The sequence below is a fragment of the Cervus elaphus genome, chromosome 12 (assembly GCF_910594005.1).
Source record: "Cervus elaphus chromosome 12, mCerEla1.1, whole genome shotgun sequence".
In the NCBI taxonomy this organism is placed as follows: Eukaryota; Metazoa; Chordata; class Mammalia; order Artiodactyla; family Cervidae; genus Cervus; species Cervus elaphus.
Genome location: NC_057826.1, coordinates 42268169 through 42288072, shown reverse-complemented (window position 1 = coordinate 42288072; position 19904 = coordinate 42268169). Strand labels below are relative to the sequence as shown.

The 19904-nt window shown below is 40.9% G+C and overlaps 1 protein-coding gene across 1 annotated transcript in view; it reads left to right on the top strand.

Annotated features, from left to right (window-relative positions):
• Positions 1–9721: 9721 nt before the first annotated feature.
• LOC122705584 (aromatase-like) overlaps positions 9722–19904 on the top strand; it is a 31942-nt gene continuing 21759 nt past the window's right edge. Inside the window, exons 1-2 of the mRNA XM_043921039.1 lie at positions 9722–9866; positions 13030–13180. Of these exons, the coding sequence (XP_043776974.1) occupies positions 9722–9866; positions 13030–13180 (296 nt within the window). The remainder of the gene's footprint in view (positions 9867–13029; positions 13181–19904) is intronic.

Below are 19904 nucleotides of genomic sequence, written 5' to 3'. Positions count from 1 at the left end.
CCATCTGTATGTCTTCTTTGGAGAAATGTCTGTTTAGTTCTTTGGCCCATTTTTTGATTGGGTCATTTATTTTTCTGGAATTGAGCTGCAGGAGTTGCTTGTATATTTTTGAGATTAATCCTTTGTCTGTTTCTTCATTTGCTATTATTTTCTCCCAATCTGAGGGCTGTCTTATCACCTCTCTTATAGTTTCCTTTGTTGTGCAAAAGCTTTTAAGTTTTATTAGGTCCCATTTGTTTATTTTTGCTTTTATTTCCAATATTCTGGGAGGTGGGTCATAGAGGATCTTGCTGTGATTTCTTTTAGAATAAAAGTTAGAATAACTAAAATTAAAAAACAGTGACAGTACCAAAAACTGGTGAGGATGCAGAGAAACTGGGTTTCCTATACACTGTAGGTGAGAATGTAAAATGGTCTGGTCATGTTGGAAATCAGTTTGACAGTTTGCTAAAAAACACTAGACATCCACTTACCATATGACACAGCAACTTCCCTTCTGGGCATTTATTGATGAGAAATTAAAACTGCCCACACAAAATCCCATATATGCTTGTTCACGGCAGCTTTATCTGCAATAGCTTCAAACTGGAAACAACAAAAATGTCCTATACTAGGTAAAGAGTTAAATGAACCCGTTCTATGGAATACCAACCTGCAATATGAAGGAATGCACACGAATAAAAAAGAATGGAACAACTTGGAGAGAGTTAAAGGACATCATGGAGAGTGAGGAAAATCCAGTATGAAAAAGCCACTGTGTAATTTCCCATATGATTCCATTTGCATAGCATCTTCACAGTGGCAAAACTATAGAGATGGAGAACAAATTAATGCCAGGGCTTAGGAATGCTGGGGCGGAAGGACATGAGTGAGACCATAAAGGTTACAGCAAGGGAGAAACTTGTGGTGATGGATTAGTTGCGTGTCTTGATTGTGGTGGTGATGACACAGATCTGCACATGCAGTAACAGGGCAAGACCATCCCCACGCTTCATATCAGCATCAGCTTCCTAGTTCTGATACCATACTTTACTCAAGAGGTAACCTTCCCCAGTGGTGGAGGAGGGGAGTGGGTGAAGGTATAGAGATGTTCTCTGTGATATCTTTGCAATTTCCTACAGATCTATAAATATTTCCAAAAAAAATTTTTTTTTAAATTCTAATAGAGCCCTGGTATTCTAAGTTGCTGTATACTGGACACCCTGTGTCACAGAATCAAAGAGTCCTTCCAACTTAAATACATGTGACCTTTTCCCTGAGAGGCTGGTCCCACCAGGTGGTGATTTGGGTCACTACCATCTAGGTTTTGATATCTTTGACTTACATGCATGCTTGTGCTCAGGCCTGTCCTACTCTTTGTGACCCCATGGATTGTAGCCCACCAGGCTCCTCTGTCCAAGGGATTTCTCAGGCCAGAATACTGGAGTGAGTTGCCATTTCCTCCTCCAGGGGATCTTCCTGACCCAGAGACCGAACCCTTGTCTCTTGTGTCTCTGCATTGCAATCGGATTCTTTACCAACTGCGCCACCTGAGACGCCTTAACTTAGGACTGATCATTAATGTCTGCCTTGTGCTGAAAAAAAAAAACAAAAAACAAACACAACCTCAATACCAGATAATGCAGCCATTTAGTTCTATATCTAAGGAGAATATTTTCTCTTGGGGTTTTGGTCCATGAGGGTAAAATAATTTTGAATGGCAAAGAGTAAATCTGAGGGTATGGTTGAAGCCACAATATATTAGCAAATGAACTCAGGTGAGTTTTTTATAACAATCATCACATGTATGTGCATGTTATGTACATGTTAAATGAAAGCATTAAAAATACCTTAGATAATGCCTTCTAGTTTGCATTTTATTTTGGTAAAATATACTTGGTAGAAGTATCCTTTAAAGTAAGTTTAAGATGGAATAAAACAAGGTAAAATTCCAGGATTGCCTTTGCTCTTTTGATTCAAATTCATTCCAGCTTTGCTCTGAAGGTGAGAAGGCCTCTGGAATGCCTCTTGTCCTGTCTCCCTCCCACTTTGCTCATCCTTGTCTCTACTTTCTCCCGTCTTGAACTGATTCCTTCTCGTCATCCCACCCTTTATTTTCTTTTATTCTTGGGTGTGGTGGTGATGGTGGGGCCACCATAAGGGCTAGATAGGCCCTGGACAGTGGAAGAAAAATGGCGACCTCTGTGGATCCTTTGAAAATCACACCCAGAAAGAATCTTCAACAAGCTCTGTGGATTAATTGGCAGATGAATGGTTAAGAAAGCTGTGGTACATATACACAATGGAATATTACTCAGCCATGAAAAATAACGCATTTGAATCAGTTCTAATGAGGTAGATGAAACTGGAGCCTATTATACAGAGTGAAGTAAGTCAGGAAGAAAAACACCAATACAGTATACTAATGCATGTATATGGAATTTAGAAAGATGGAAATGATGACCCTATATGCAAAACAGCAAAAGAGACACTGATGTAAAGAACAGTCTTTTGGACTCTGTGGGAGAAGGCAAGGGTGGGATGATTTGAGAGGGTAGTGTTGAAACGTGTTGAAACTGAAATTATTAAGATCAAAAGGAAGTGGTAAGGTACAGAATCTGGACTACTTTTAATTCACAGAGCTATGAAGAGCCTCATGTTAACTTGTGTTGTTGTTTTAATTATTTTGTGTGTGTGACTCACCTACATACACCAGAAGATGTAAAAGGACATTTGGATTTATAGGAACAAGAACAGCAGTATCTTAAGCAATTGCTCTTTTGAGTGGTGCTGAAATACTGATTGTGATCTGATGTCTTTCCTAGGTCCTGGCTACTTTCTGGGAATTGGGCCCCTCATTTCCTATGGCAGGTTCCTTTGGATGGGGATCGGCAGTGCCTGCAATTACCACAAGATGTGTGGAGAATTCATGAGAGTCTGGGTACATGGAGAGGAAACCCTCATTATTAGCAAGTAAGCCTGTTGATAATTGGGGATATATTTAAAAATCAAGGCTGGGATTTTTTCATATTAAAAAACAAACTCATTTTGATATTTTGAAGTCTATTGCTAAAGATATCTTTTTATTACTTAAGTCAAGGATGACACCTGCAGCTCAAGAACTAAAGCAGTGCTTCTCACCCTGGCTTCTATTCAAAACCCCACAGCCCTGGCTATAAACCCAACTCTTACAGTCTCCAGTGGGGAGGGAACCCAGTCATCAGAGGATTTTAGAGGTCCCCAAGTGATTGCAACATGCTGCAAAGCTGGAGGGAAGAGAGAAGGTAAGAAGCTTCCAGGACAGAGGGCTTTTCCCTTCAGTATGGGGAAATACTGAAGCAGGTTGTAGTGGATTTGCCTAATTTTCTCCCCCTGAAGTCTAGGTCAGGTGGTGGAGGTACAAGACGAGACCTGGAGGGAAGAAGGAAGCACCTGAGAAAGGATCAGGTGATCAGGACAGAAACTGCTCACAGACACTAGATACTCAGATCCCCAGATAAATGCCCAGGAACCTCACAGGCAATTCCTGAAATAGGATCCTGGTCACAGCACGTGGCGTCTGACCAGTCTGCACCTTTCAGGAAAGTGACCTTACTGACCCTGACACTGTCAGCTGCTTATTTCGCCCTGAGGACACAGACAACAGCCATCTGCCCTGCCCCTGGCTCCATCCCTCCTCTCCCAGCTCTCCCCCTGTCCTGTCCTCACAGGCTTTTCTCTGGTTGGAGTCTCTGTGTTCTCTATAATTGCCTGTGAGCCACTAGATTTTGTTGTTAAGGGCTGAGCTCCCCACAGGAACCCTGTACCTTAGTCCCACCCACCAGCAGGCAAAACAACCACCCCAGGACCACAGTAGCCCCAGGCCCAGCTATGTCAATACCCAACCTACCCACCAGGAGATTGGCACCACCCAGGAATGCCCTGGGTCTGGCCCTGGCTAACAGGAGGCCTACAACAGCTCCAGAACACCTTGGGAGGACACCCTGGGAGGACACCTCTCAGCCAGCCAACTCAGGATTTGACTATAAAATATGTCAAATATGTTGGGGAGAGGGAGAAAATTCAGAGTTGTTAAAATTCATTCAAACTTAAAAAATCAACTCAAAATGATTATATGATATAGATATACACATATATGCTCATTTATATATTACTATATATAAACATTTTTGGTAACCAGAAATAAAAAATCTATAGTAGATATACACAGAAAAAAAAGAGGACTCCACACATAACATTAAAAATAGCCATCAAATTACAAAGGAAGAGAGAAAAAGGAATTAAAAGCTTGACCAAACAAAAGAGAATTAACAAAATAGCAATAAATATATAACAATGAAGAGTTATTTTTTTAATCTGTTTTTTTGGGGCTGTGCTACATGATATGCAGGATTTCATCCCATGTAGATCCCTGATCAGTGACTGAACCTGTGGTCCTTGCATTGGAAACATGGAGTCAACAACCGGATCACCAGGAAATAATTACTTTAAATGTTAAGTGGAGTAACTGCTCCAAGCAAAAGACATAGAATGGCTGAATAGATATGAAAACAAGACCCGTACATATGCTGCCTATAAGAAACTCATTTCAGATCTAAAGACACACACACAGACAAAGTGAGGGGATAGAAAAGCATATCCCATGAAAATAGGATAGAATAAAGCCAGGATGCCAGTGCTTATATCAGACAGAATTGACTTTAAATACTGTTACGACAAAAAGAATGCTACATAATGATCAAGGGCTCAATCCAACAAGAAGTAACAATCATAGTCATAGATGTATCCAACATGGGAGTACCTAAATACATAAAGGGAAATATTAACAGACATAAAGGGAGAAATTGACAGTAATACAAAAATAGTAGTGGACTTTAACACCCCACTTACATCAAAGGACAGATCATCTAGACAGAAAATGGATAAGAAAATATTGACTTTAAATGACATATTACACCAGAATAAATTAATAGATATATAGAACGGTCCATCAAAAAGTGATGCATGTGCATGTAAATCATTCTCCAGGATAGATCACATTCTATGCTACAAAACAAATCTCAGTAAATTTAAGAAGACTGAAATAAAATCAGGCATCTTTTCCAGCTACAAAGTTATGAGAATACAACCCAACTACAAAAACACATAGAGGCTAAACAATATACTAAACAACCAATGGATCACTACAGAAATCAGAGGAAATTTAAATATCTGGAGACAAGTGAAAATGAAAGCAAATCATAAAGGTAAGAGCAGAAAGGAAAGGGAGACTTAAAAAGAAAAGATCAATGAAACTAAGAGCTGATTCTTTGAAAAGAGAAAATTGGAAAACATTTAGCCAGACATCAAGAAAAAAAGACCCAAATCAATAAAATCATAAAAAGTTACAACTGACACAACAGAAATACATAGGATCATAAGAGATTACTATCAACAATTATATGCCTATAAGGTAGATGATCTAGAAGAAAATGACAAACTCTTAGAAGTGTACAACCTCTCAAGACTGAATAAGAAATAGAAATATAGACAGACCAATTACTAGCTATGAAATTGAATTAGTAATACAAAAGCAAAATCCTCCCAACAAAAGTCCAGGACCAGATGGCTTCGTGGGTGAATTCTACCAAACAGAAGATACCTAACACTCTTTTCAAACTATTCCAAAACTTTTCAGAGGAAGAAATACTTCCAAACTAATTCTACAAGGCCAGCATCACCCTGATACCAAAACCAGATAAAGATAACACACAAAAAGAATATTACAGACCAATATCACTGATGAACATAGACGCAAAAATCTTCAACAAAATATTGGGAAGCCAAACTTGACAATACATTAAAAGGATCATACATCATAAATAAGTGGGATTTATACCAGGGATGCAAAGATGGTTTCATATCTGCAAATAAGTCCATGTGATTCACCACATTCCCAAACTGAAGAATAAAAATCATCAGATCATCTCAATAGATGCAGAAAATCTTTTGACAAAATACAATATCCATCTATGATTTAAAAAAAAAAAAAAACTCTCAACAAAGTGATAATAGAGGGAACACAGCACACTGAAGCCATAAATGACAAGCCCACAGTTAACATCATATTCAGTGTGAAAAGCTGAAATATTCTTTAAGTTCAGGAGAAGGATGCCCACTCTTACCACTTTAATTCAACATAGTTTTGGAAGTCCTAGCCACAGCCAACAGAGAAGGAAAAGATATAAAAGGAATCTACACTGGAATGGAAGAAGTAAGACTGTCACTGCTTGCTAATGACTTGATAATACACATAGAAAATCCTAAAGACACCACCAAAAAATTTTACTACAACTCATCAGTGAATTCAGTGAAGTTGCAGGAGACAAAATTAACATGCAGAAATCTGTTGCATTTCTATACAATAAAAGGCGCTACTAGAAAAAATTTTAAAAATAATCCCATTCATAAAAACATTGCAAAGAATAAAATACCATGGAATTAATCTAACCAAGGAGGTAAAAGACCTATACTTGGAAAACTATAAAGACACTGATGAAAGAAATTAAAGATGACACAAACAGATGGAACGATATACTGTGCTCATGGATGGGAAGAACTAATATTGTTAAATGATCATACTACACAAGGCAATCTACAGATTCAATAAAATACCTATCAAAACATAGCATTCTTCAAAGAACTAGAACAAGTATTCTAAAATTTGTCTGGAAACAAAAAAGATACCCATTAGCCAAGAGTATCTTAAGGAAGAAGAACAGGAGGCATCACACTCCATGATTTGAAACAAAGCTATAATCATCCAAATAGTATACTTCTGGCACAAAATCAGACACACAGGTCAAGGGAACAGAATGGAAACTGCAGAAATGACTCACACTGATATAGGCAATTAATCTACAACAATGAGGAAAAGCCAACCTCTTCAAAAAATGGTACTGAGAAAACTGGACAGCTACACACAACAGAATCAAACTAGACCACTTACACCATATATGAAAGAAAATTAAAAATAGATTAAAAACTTCAATGTAAGACCTGAAACTTTTAGAAGAAAATATAGATTTTGACACCAGTTTTAGCAACGTTTTTGGGGATATGTCTCCTCAGGCATGGAAAACAAAAATAAACATAAATAAATGGGAGTACAGTGGGAAAAAAAAAATCTTTTGTACAGCTAAGGAAACTATCAACAAAACAAAATGATCATCTACTAAACAGGAAAGGATGATATGTCCAACAAAGTGTTAATGTCCAAAATATATAATGAACTCATACAATACAATATCAAAAAAAACAAACAACCCAATTTAAAAATGGGCAGAAGACTTGAATAGACATTTTTCCAAAGATACACAGATGGCCAACAGTCACATAAAAGCATGTTCAACATCACTAAATTATCCAGGGAAATGCAAATCAAAATCACAATGAGACATCACTTTACACCAGTCAGAATGGCTATTATCAAAGAGAGAACAAATAAGTTTTGGTGGGGATGTGGGGAAAAGGGAACACTTGTGCACTATTGGTGGGAGTGTTAATTGCTCTAGCCACTCTAGAAAAAAATCCAAAGCTTCCTCAAAAAATTAAAAATAAAACTACCTATGATCAGCAATTCTACTTCTGGGTATGTATGGAAAAAAATTAAAACACTAATTCAAAAAGATACATGAACTGCTATGTTTTTTGCTGAATTATTCACAATAACCAAGATATGGCAGCAATCTAAGAGCTCATAAACAGATAAATGGATAAAGATGATGTGGGGTGTGTGTATAAAATGAAATATTACTCAGACATAAAAAGGAGTGCAATATTACGATTTGTATCAACATAGATGGACCTAAAGGGTATTATGCTAAATGAATTAAGCCTGACAGAGAAAGGCAAATGCCATATGATTTCACTTATATGTGGAACCTAAAAACCAAAACAAATGAACAACCATAACTAAACAAAGTCATAAATACAGAGAACAAATAGGTGGTTGCCAGAGGGGAGGGGTTTGGGGGAGGGAAATAGTTGAAGGAGATTAAGAGGTACAAACTTTTAGTCACAAAATAAACTAGTCATGGGTATGAACTTTACAGTGTTGGAACACAGTAATAATTACATAATATCTTTCTGTGGTGACAGATAACAACTAGACATCATGGTGATTATTTTGAAATGTATAGAAATACCAAATCACTATGCTGTGTGTACCAGGAACCAAAATGGTGGTGTACTTCGATTAAACCTCAGAAACAAACTCATAGAAAAGAAAATCAAATATGTGGTTGGCAGAAGCAGGGGGTGGAAGGGGGCGGGGGATTAAATGAAGGTGGTCAAAAGGTACAAACTTCCAGTAATAAGATAATTAAGTGCTTCCCTTGTGGCTCAGCTGGTAAACAATCCTCCTGGGTTCAATCCCTGGGTTGGGGAGGTTCACCTGGAGAAGGCAAAGGCTACCCACTCCAGTATTCTGACCTGGAGAATTCCATGGACTGTCTAGTACATGGGGTTGCAAAGAGTCGAACACGACTGAGGGACTTTCACTTTCCAGTAATAAGATAAATAAGTACTAGGAAAGATAAAGTACAATATGATAAAGATAAACTACACTGCTGCATCTTATATATGAATTATTAAGAGACTAAATCCAAAGTGTTCTCATCACAAGGAAGACTATTATTTTTCTTTCTTCAATGTTGTATCTGTATAAGATGATAGATCAGCACTAAACTTATTTGATAATCATTCCAGGATGCATGTAAGTCGAATCATTATATTGTACACCTTAAAATTACATACTACTGTATGTCAATTACAACTCAATAAAGCAGAAAAAAAAATGCTCTCCAAGAGAAAAAAGGAAAGAGAAAACCACATCAGAACCAGAGAATCAAACTGAAAATTATCCTGTACAGGAGATTAGCTGCTGTGGAGAGCTTGGTGGCTGGGTGGCACCTGAGGCTACTGCTGGTGGTATCAACCAAGCCATCTCTTTTCTTCCTGCTTCCCCACTTCTCTTTCTCCTCCTCTCTTTTTATTCTTTCTCTCCTTTTCTTCTTTCCTACTACCTCTGTCATGGTCCAATGTGTACTGCTTCAACCAGAGGTTTTCAAGCTTCATTAAGCCAATAAGAAAAGATTGTCCTGGGTGAGTCACGTTGAATTCAATAGACAATTTATGGGAGGCTCTGAGAATGCCTCAGTGATGCCTGAGAAATACCTTCTGACTGGGTATTATTTTGGGGGAAGTAATCCCAAGGAAGCAAGGTAGATGGGGATTGCATTTTTTAAAATGTATTTGGCTTCAGGGGGAAAAATATTGCTTAAACAGAAACTGCTGATGAAGTCACAGAATGACTCCGCCTCTGGAATGAGCTTCATTTTCATATATTTTGGTAAGAAATTTGGCTCTTAGTTGAGCACTCAGTCACTCTACCCACTCAAGGGCAAGGTGTTGAGGTTCTATCAGACCAAGCGTCTAAACGAACCTGAGACTCTACCAAGGTCAGAAATGCTGCATTTCAAGCCAAAAGATCTCTCTTGGGCTTGCTTGTTTTGACTTGTAACTATAAATTTGTCTTGTCTAAGTGTCCAATCATATTATAAAACAAAGCGCCGATCTCTACGGTACAGCATCCTCTGAAGCAACAGGAGTCCTAAATGTACATTTTGGGGATTCTCTAATTTTTCCACTCTTCTGATCTCCACAGGACTTTAAATTGCTTCCCGAGATCAAGTAACACAAAATGTTCTTGGAAGTGCTGAACCCAAGGCATTACAATGTCACTAGCATGGTGTCCGAAGTTGTGCCTATTGCCAGCATTGCAATCCTGCTGCTCACTGCATTTCTTCTCTTGGTTTGGAATTATGAGGACACATCCTCAATACCAGGTAAGGCAGTCATTTATTTCTGTATCTAAGGAGATTGTTTCCTTGGGCTTTTGATCCATGAGGGTAAAGGAAATTCTACAAAACGACCAAGAGTAAACCTGGGGGGCTGGCTGAAGTCCACAGCATATAAGCAAATGAGGACTCAGGTGAAAAAATGTTAGGCAATTATCTGCACATGTTTAATGAAAACATTAAAACAATACCTTAGATAATCTCTTCCAGGCTGCACTTTGCTTTGGTAAAATAGACTTGGCACAAGTATCCTTTAAGTTTACGATGGGGACAGCAAAGTAAAATTCCAAGAACTTATTTTTCTTTTGATCACATTCATTCCAACTTTGCTCTGAAGGTAAAAATGTCTCTGGAATGCCTTCTGTCCTTCTTTCTGTCTCCCTCCAACTTTGCCTCAGCCATGTCCTCTGCCCTCTCCCTTCCCAAACTTATTCTTTCTCTTTATCCCATTCTTTATTTTCTTTTATCCTTGGATAAGGTGGTGATGTTGATGCCACCATAAGAGCTGGATGGGTCCTGGATAGTGGAAGAAAAGTGGGGGACCACTATCATTGCCTTGAAAACCTAAAAACATCTTCAACAAGCTCTGTGGACCAATTAGAAAAAGAGTATAATATAATTATCCAGATAACTTCAGTAGGAACACCATCACTCCACACTGTCATACTAATTCTGTCAGAATTCTCAGAAATATCAGACTGCTTTTTAATTTTCAGGGAAAATTCCTCATAGCAAGCATCTGTCCCCAGTCCCTTAAGACACTTGATAAGGCTTTCTTTCAAGAGCATACTCATTACACACTTTCAAGTGTAGGCCTCTTTGCACAGTGATGGAGAGTGGGAGTGTAGGGCTGCTGCAAAATGCCCTGGGTCTGGTTTCTTTATCATTTTCGAGAGAACGGCCTGTCTCTCTGTTTGATTCAGCCTGGTATTTTAGGTTACTTTAAATGCCCAATGTAATGGAATGCTTAGTTGGTTTTCTTCTCTACTCCCTGATAGGAGTCTGAAGGAAGACTGTTCCATGGTCTTTAACTCATTGAACCCATGGTCTTTAACTCATTGAACCCCATCTCCATCACTGCCCCTTTCTCACTGGATTCTCTTCCCCCAGTGGGCACCTAAGTCAGGGTCCATGACTGGTAGAGGTGAGGGAGGGGCTGTTTTTAACAAGTCACCCCAGAGGTTTGCGTTGCAGGTGATAGTAGAACTCCCTTGGACCTTTGGGGAGGTGGGGGGAGGCAGGCACAGAATGAGCATCCCTGAAGCTCTGGGCTGGGGACATGAGGCTGTCCCACACTCACAGTCTATGACACTATCACACAGCGCTGTCACTCTCAGCCCTGCCTGAAGTGGATCCTCGTGTGGACTTTTCATTTTCCCAGGTGGTTTTCCTGAGCAGTCAGGGTCGAGAGCACAGAATGGAGCCCAACCCCTTCATTTGATAGAAAGGGAAACTGAGCACCAGGGAGGGCCTCTGCCTGGTCCAGGCGGTATGAATAACCGCGGAGCCACTCTCCTCTGTTCATACGTGAGGGGTTAAAGCTCCAGAAGAGAAAAGGCTTGCCAGCATCTCAGCTGGAAGGAAAGTGGGAATAGGGGGAGCAGGGGAACCACCAAGAAGTCCTAAATCCCAGATGGATGTTCATTTTGCTACTAGGGAGCTTCTATTGAATAGTTCCATGCTTTCCCTGGGGAAAAGTGAGGTCTGGTTAGAACTCTCTAGCTCTAGAACCCTCTAGGCCAGATCCCTCCAATCACCAGCTCTCTGGGCTCTGAGTTTTATGCATATGGGGAATCTCAGGGTCAGTGGAGCCAAAGAGTAGGGAAGGTACAGTGAGCCAAATTCCTCCACTTAACAATTTTCAAAGCAGTTTCATGCCCACTTTCTCTTGTGAAGCTCTGGGCACTCTGGTGAGGTAAGTGTGTTGATCCCTACTTTGCAGATGAAAAAACTGAGACATAAAGAGGCCAGAAGTCCACAACTAGTAGATGATGAAGCTGGGACTCAATTCTAAGCTTCTTAAACCCACATTTACTGAGAGGCCCTGTGTTATCAGGTCATGGGGACAGGGGGTCCCCGGAGTGTGCAGAGGTGACACACATAGGCAGTGCCAGGGAGGGCCGTGGGGGTTGGAGAGGAAAGAATCATTCCTACTTGGTGATTTGCAAGCTTCAATTTGGGGAAACTGCACCAGTTCACTGATCTCTGCCAAGACTACGGTTACCTGGCGCCTGGCAGCTCTCCCTTCCCCAAGGTTACAGGGTGATGTCTAACCTTGTACGTGGGCCCTCTCCCCCAGACCCTCTCTCTGCCCTGTGCACCACATTCTTTACGGGAGCACTGGGGAAAAAGGCATGGTGATACAGTCTCCTTTTGCCCGTTAAAAATCTGTTCTACATAAAATACACAAATAAACATGTGGTTACAGATCAGAACAAGAAGGAGGATGTTAGCAGGATCCCAGAAACTCCTCTTGTGCCTTTCCAGTTATACCCTCTGTCACCCCCAGAAGTAAATAAATAGCCTTCTATTCTATAATGATCACTCCCCTGCTTTCTGATAGATTTTTCACCTAATTTCATATTCTAAACAACATACTTCAGTATTACCTGCTCTTGCATGTTTTAGCAACAGGAATGCTATATTACTTATTCTTCTGTCTTGGTTTTTTCCTTACACTTTTGCCTGTAGGTTTCATTTAGGTTGTGGCATGCAGCTGCAGTTCACATAGTATGCAGTTACATGAACATCTCACTGTTTAGTCACCTATTCTACTGTTAGTGGACATTTGGGGAGTCTTCATTTTGGGGCTACTGTGAACAAAGCTGCTATGAACATTCATGTGCACAGGTTTATTTTGTCTAATGAGGTTTAGCTTAAGATTCTCTTCTTAAACCAGTCCATTCAGACTGAAATTATTGAGCCCGAAAGGAATTGGTGTGGTGTGGACTACTTCTTACTTGTAGAGCTGTGAAGAGCCTCATGTTAACTTGTGTTGTTATTTTAATTATTTTGTATGTGTAACTCACCCATATATGTCAGAAGACGTAAAAGGACATTTGGATTTATAGGAACAAGAACAGCAGTATCTTAAGCAATTGCTCTTTTGAGTGGTGCTGAAATACTGATTGTGATCTGATCACTTTCCTAGGTCCCAGCTACTTCCTGGGAATTGGGCCCCTCATTTCCCACTGCAGGTTCCTCTGGATGGGGATCGGCAGTGCCTGCAATTACTACAACAAGATGTATGGAGAATTCATGAGAGTCTGGGTATGTGGAGAGGAAACCCTTATTATTAGCAAGTAAGTCTCAATAACTGGAGAGATACCTGAAAAATCAAGGTTGGGATATTTCCTATTAAAAAGCAAACTTATTTTGATATTTTGCCATCTTTGTTTCCAATGGTTTTACTACTTAAATAAAGATGAGTGATTCCCAGGTAAAAATATAACACTTGAGACAAACAGAATAATTGGGTTTTGCTTGAAACCTGAGGTATATATAATGAATTCTGGAAAGACTGGAAATTATTCAAAATATCTCTGAGCAGGGAATGTGGAAACTTAGAATATAGATGATTTGCTTTTGACAAAACACTTGAAGGAGAGGTGTTACCTTTTATACTTCCCTAAGATTTTGGTCTTAACTGTAGAAGCAAGCATGAAAACAAATAAACAAGCAATAGTAACAGAAAACAAATACCTGAGGGGAGCGGAATTCTGATTGCATCAATTTGCTGATGTGTTTCTAATGCCAACAGGAGGGGAGACAGCAGATGAAGAAGGCATTCTTCTCTTTACAGAATGCTGCTATCCTAAGGTGACTGTCTGTCACTGTCCCAGTAAAAGCAATGGTATTCTCCTGCTCCTCGTACACTGTTACATTTTCCAGATAACTTTGGTAGAACTTTGGAGTTCACGCCAGTGTTAACAACATATGGATCAACTAAAGAACTAGCTTTGTGAAATATTAGTTCTCTTACTGACTGATCATAGAAAATGAAGAGTTTAAAATAAAGCACATATCATAAATGTTCAGCTACTTTGCTAGAATTTTAGCAAAGCTAGTTACCAGAATGTCTCATTAATGAGATTTTATATTTATAATCCCTGACAAAGATTTACTCAGAAACTAAGACTGACCAGTGTGATTTACTTATTTATTAGAATTTTTTCTTCAGATACATAGACTATTGCCCAGAAATAAGTGAAGCATTTCTGGAAACTACATTGGCTTTTCTCATGCCATGATGTTATACATCATTTCTGAAAATACCATGGTAAACACAAAGCCTGAATATTTTGAACCAAATACTTGGAAGAAGGGAGAAGGGGAGAAAAAGGTGTTATCCTTCCAAATATTTCTACCCATCCAAGAATGTTATTTTGAACCAGACTAATTCCTCAATTGTTGCCTGGGTGTTTTCCCATTTCATTCAGTTAGGTGTTCTAAGAGTCTTAACAGTAACTAAGACTGACCATGTTTATACAACTAAACATGCTTATACAGCTTCAGTGGAAATGTCATTCAGGTGGAAATGTCATTTCACTGGGTTAAGGTCAAACACCCCAGTGCCGTGGTTCTGACTGTGGTCCCCTGACCAGCAGCAGCCACATCTGGCTTTCCATCCTTGGTCCCTCCCTGACACACTAAAGAAGAAAGTCTGGGGTCGGGGCCGGGGGTCTTTGTCCATGAGCTCTCCAGGTCATTCTGAGGCACACTCCAGTTTGAGACTCGCTGCTCTAATGGTGAGACCATAGGTGCTTTAGGATTTACTCCTCTTGGTCTATCGAGCTCTGCTCAGCCAAATTTAAGTGAATTTGACATGTTCTCATGTTCAGAATCAGTACTTCACTCATTTTTGCAGCCAATTTTGAGTCTTGAAATTGTCCTGGAACAGATGATGATTGAGCTTGGGGGACTGGGACACTGCCTCCTGCTCGTTGATCTCCCAGGGCAGAAAGCTGCCTTCCAGCCCTCCTCAGGTCAGCATCTGCCTCTCCCTCAGATACAGGTGAAGGGACCCACAGGATAGTTATCCTGCAGCTCGGGATCTAGAGCACCGCTTCTTGCCCTGGCTTCACATCAAAGTCGCCCAGGGAGCTGTTCAACAACCCAATGCCCAGGTCACATCCCAACTTTTATAGTCTCTTGATGGGGGGACCCAGGCACTGATGGTGTTCAGAGCCCTCCAGGTAATTCCAATATGCTGCAGAGCTGGAGGGAGGAGAGAAGGTAAGAAGCTTCCAGGACAGAGGGCTTTTCCCTTCAGTATGGGGCAATACTGAAGCAGGTTGTAGTGGATTTGCCTAATTTTCTCCCCCTGAAGTCTAGGTCAGGTGGTGGAGGTACAAGACGAGACCTGGAGGGAAGAAGGAAGCACCTGAGAAAGGATCAGGTGATCAGGACAGAAACTGCTCACAGACACTAGATACTCAGATCCCCAGATAAATGCCCAGGAACCTCACAGGCAATTCCTGAAATAGGATCCTGGTCACAGCACGTGGCATCTGACCAGTCTGCACCTTTCAGGAAAGTGACCTTACTGACCCCAACACTGTCAGCTGCTTACTTCGCCCTGAGGACACAGACAACAGCCATCTGCCCTGCCCCCGGCTCCATCCCTGCTCTCCCAGCTCTCCCCCTGTCCTGTCCTCACAGGCTTTTCTCTGGTTGGATCTCTGTGTTCTCTATAATTGCCTCTGAGCTGCTCAGATTTTGTTGTTAAGGGCTGAGCTCCCCGCAGGAATAGGACGTGTTTGTCCCCATCTCCTTCCCTCGCTGCTCTTCAGAGCCTCCCAGAACTTCCTGTACCTCTTGAAGAGACCCCACTGGACCCCAGAAAGCTTTTTCTTTGAATAATATGCCAGGTCTTTTCTCTTCTGAAAGTTTGACATCTGTCGTCATTACAACTGTGCTGAGATTATGGCCCAACTTTTCAGATCAGCTAGTTCTGAAGTGGTGGGGGATGCAGAGCTGTGGGTGGGGGAGATGTCAGGCACCAGTGCTGCTGGGCTTCTGCCTGAGCAGCTGGGGGCGGCGGGGGGAGGGCATCTGATCATCTGCAGGTAAAGTGCGCACCATTCCCAGGCAGGGGTGCTGTAAATAATGAGGGGCCACAGACACTTCATGCCATTAGTATATATTGGTGTTTGCAAGAATATCAAAAAGAAGAATGTGGGTAGCATCAATAAGGGAGTAGCACTTAATACACTGATGATGATGATGAGATGTCGCTTAGTCATGTCCGACTCTTTGCGACCCCATGGACTATAGCCTACCAGGATCCTCAGTCCATGGGATTTTCCAGGCAAGAATACTGGAGTGGGTTGCCATTGCCTTCTCCAGGGGATCTTCCCGACCCAGGGGTCGAACCTGGGTCTCCTGAATTGTAGGCAGACATTTTACCATCTGAGCTACCAAGGAAGCCCACTAACTGGGGTCAAATTGGCCCATCTGCTACCAATTTAAATACTAATTATTGTTATAGTATTTATATACCTATTTTAATAGTGTATAAATTTATCCCCACGTTGTGGGATTTTTATGGTAAAACTCAGATAGTTCCAGGCAAACCAGGATGGTAGCCCACACTATTATCAGGTAGATATGTGCTGTATAGAAGATGAGGTGGGTGGAACATCTTTCAGATGGGGAAGAATCAGGATTCCATTTCAGATATGTTGACTTGACTTGCCTAGCACCACTGAATGGAATATTAAGAAGGAAGTTCTGACCATCCAGACCTTCCTCTGTAGTCAGAAACTAGCAAAGGAGCTGAGGAGGAGAGCCAAACAGAAAAGGGAAAACCAGGAGACAGTGGTGGTCTGAAGGCCAGGTGAGGAACGCATGTCAGGGAGGATGGAACTGGCAAGTATCCAGATAGTGCCACATGACTAGACAGATGTGAGCATTGCATTTAGCACCAGGGAGGTTAAGGGTGACCTTGACAAGGGGAGTTTCAGTGGAGTTCTGGGGGCAAAATGTGACCACTGTGGAGAATGGGGAGAGAAGAATTGGAGGTGGCAGATACACTCTTCAAGGCGTTTGTCCTAAAGGAGGCAGAGGAATAGAATAAGGCTGAAAGGGGAATTTGGTCCAAGTCTTTTTATTTGCTAAGATACAAGATACTATGATATGTGTGCTTTGGTGGGAATGATGAGTCACAGAGGAAAACCACTGACGCAGCAGAAAGAAGGAGTGTGCCAGGTGAGATGACAAAGGAGTGACATGTGGAATTGGCCTTGAATAGGGACATGGAAGTTCATCCCCAGTAACAGAAGTGAAGATTGAACATATGGGCACTGATCCTGATGGTTGGACTTGCAGAGGTTTTAATTGCTTCTGTTTTCTCAGCAAAATAGGATCAAGTCTCTGTGTGTGTGTTAGTTGTGTCCAACTCTTTGTGACCCCATAGACTGTAGCCTGCCAGGCTCCTCTGTCCATGGGGTTCTCCGGGCAAGAATACAGGAATGTGCAGCCATTCCTTTCTCCAGGGGCTCTTCCTGGCCCAATCAAGTCTGTAGTTGAGATTAAAGGTGAGGAAGTAGAACAGTGGAGAAGACAGGAGGCAGGATATAACAGTCATACAGGACTCAGGAAATGTACTAGAATGGGCTATTCCCATTTGAATTTAACTGAGACCTCCCTCTGTGTGGTGGGTGTGTGTGTGTGTGTGTGTGTGTCTTTGTGCATGTATGGTTTTTCCCTAGCCCCATTCAGCCGCCAGGTGCAAGCAGAGTAAGCTGAGTTGGCTTTAACAGGGTTGAGATTTTACCAGGGGAACTAGGACAAAGTAAGTAGAAGTTCAAGGAGGGGAGGATGCATGACAGGGAGAGACTTTAATGATAGACAAGAAACATTTTTCCAACTTTCTAGTAAGAAAAGTTCAAATGAACAAGAAAGAAGAACAATCTCCCTACTTTTTGCTGACCTTGACCTTCTGAAGAGACCATGTCAGTTGTCTTACAGGATGTCACACATTCCATATTTCTTTCATTGTCTCATTATGGTGTCATTGAACATACACTTCTATTCCTGGTATTGCTTATAAACTGAACACTACATTTATAAGATCAATCCAATCCAAATTAACTGTTTTGTAAGAATATTTTCCTGTTTAGTCCTGGACACTTCATATTGCATCATAATCAAGAGCCCAGGGAAGGTGGTCCCATATTATGAATACTAAATCTAATCAGCTTAGGGTGGTTGCAGTCAGGTCTCTGTTATATTCATTTTCTCTTGCAGTGACCTCAGTATTAGAGCTGCATAAGAATATTAGAGGGCAAAAGACAGGGAAAACGTGATAGGATTGATGGAGTGTGAGTGACAGGCACAGAACAGGTCTACAGGAAGCAAGTGCTTTTGAATGTTTGGTGCCAGCTGTTCCACTGATTGTTTCCCCATATTTCTAATACTCATCATTCTTGAACCTCACCAAGAGTCTGTGAATTCTTTAAACTCAGAAGGGATTTTTTGTTTGTTTGTTTTTTTACCACCTAAACTTCTTTTTTTACCACCCAAACTGACTCATTCTGAAGAGACAAAAGATTTGCCTTCTTTGGAGATAGCTTTTGACTTCAGTCATGTTTTCAGAAGAATAATAACCCCAGGGACCAGGCATCTTAAACTATCCAGTATCCCTTCTGAGCTTGGTGACTCTCTGGTCTCTTCTCAGTGGTGAGAGACCCTCAGTCTCTCAGTCAATCAATGTAACATCCCCCTTACCTGGTGTTAGAGCCGGTACAATTATGGGAAGGAGGTCTCTACTGTCCACCTAAATGTCAGGAGAGCTCTGGGCTTAGCGCCTCGCCAACCTTCCCTTCTTCACTCTCCTGATTTACTCTGGTTAGATAAAACCAGCCTACTTTTGATAAGTGATCTTGTTTTAAACTGCTTGTCTTTAGTCACACTTTGCTTGCTGTATGTATCACCTTTGTCTTGCCTGCATGTGCGTGTTAAGTTGCTCAGTCGTGTCTGTGACCCTATGGACTGTAGCCCACCATGCTCATCAGTCATTGGGATTCTCCAGACAAGGATACTGGCATGGGTTGCCATGCCCTCCCTGAGGGGATCTTCCCAGCCCAGGGATCGCTTATATTTCCTGCACTGACAGGTGGGTTATTTACCACTAACACTACCTGGGAAGCATTCTTTGCCAAGTTAGAGCCTCTGTCTCAGCATAAGTAAGATATTGGTGCCCCTTGAAGAACACATTGCCTTTAAATGGTAGCTCTTTATTAACCAGCATTTACTTGGATTGAGATTTCTTATTCTTTTTTAAACTGATAAGGTAGTTCCTCAAAACATATGGAAAGACCAATATCTTTTATGAAATATGCCAAAGCTCTAGGAGTCAGAGTAGAAAAACACTGTTCTGCCTGTTTCCTAATTAAAATGTGTATACTAGTTTGTGAATTATGAGGCAATAAATTGCTTACTTTCTGCTTTAATTATAGAACAAGGTGGGGGAAGGTGAGAAAGCTAGAGGCCTAAAATCTTTTAATTAATAAGAATTTCAGTCCTTTCTACAGCATGATATTTCCACACAGGACAAAGTTTGGCTAGTTGGTCAAACTAATTCCTTGAAACACAAATAGAAGCATCTGGATATTTGGGTTTTTTGCTTTTATAGTTGCTAGGAAGAGAAAAGCTTACCCAAAACTTAGGATAATTTGGTTAATATTATCTGGGATTAAATCAAGAATATATGTGACTTAGTATTTTGGTTTGAAAATAAGATTTTGTTCCTGAAATATATATCAAGTAAATAATTCATTCATGTGCTAATTCTGTTTTCATTTCAAAGCACTGCCATTATTTCAGGGGCTTTCTTTTAAAGTTTAAATGGAAACTTGAAATCCATCACAGAGGTGTGGGTTTGGCTAGTACTTACCCCACCACCTAATCTACTCAGTTGGAGCTGAGCTCCTTTGGCCCAGGGTCTTCTATGGCAATGTGTTCTCACAGGCATTCACTGAACCACCTCATTAGAGCTAAATCATCCTTTTAGGAGTCAATTGC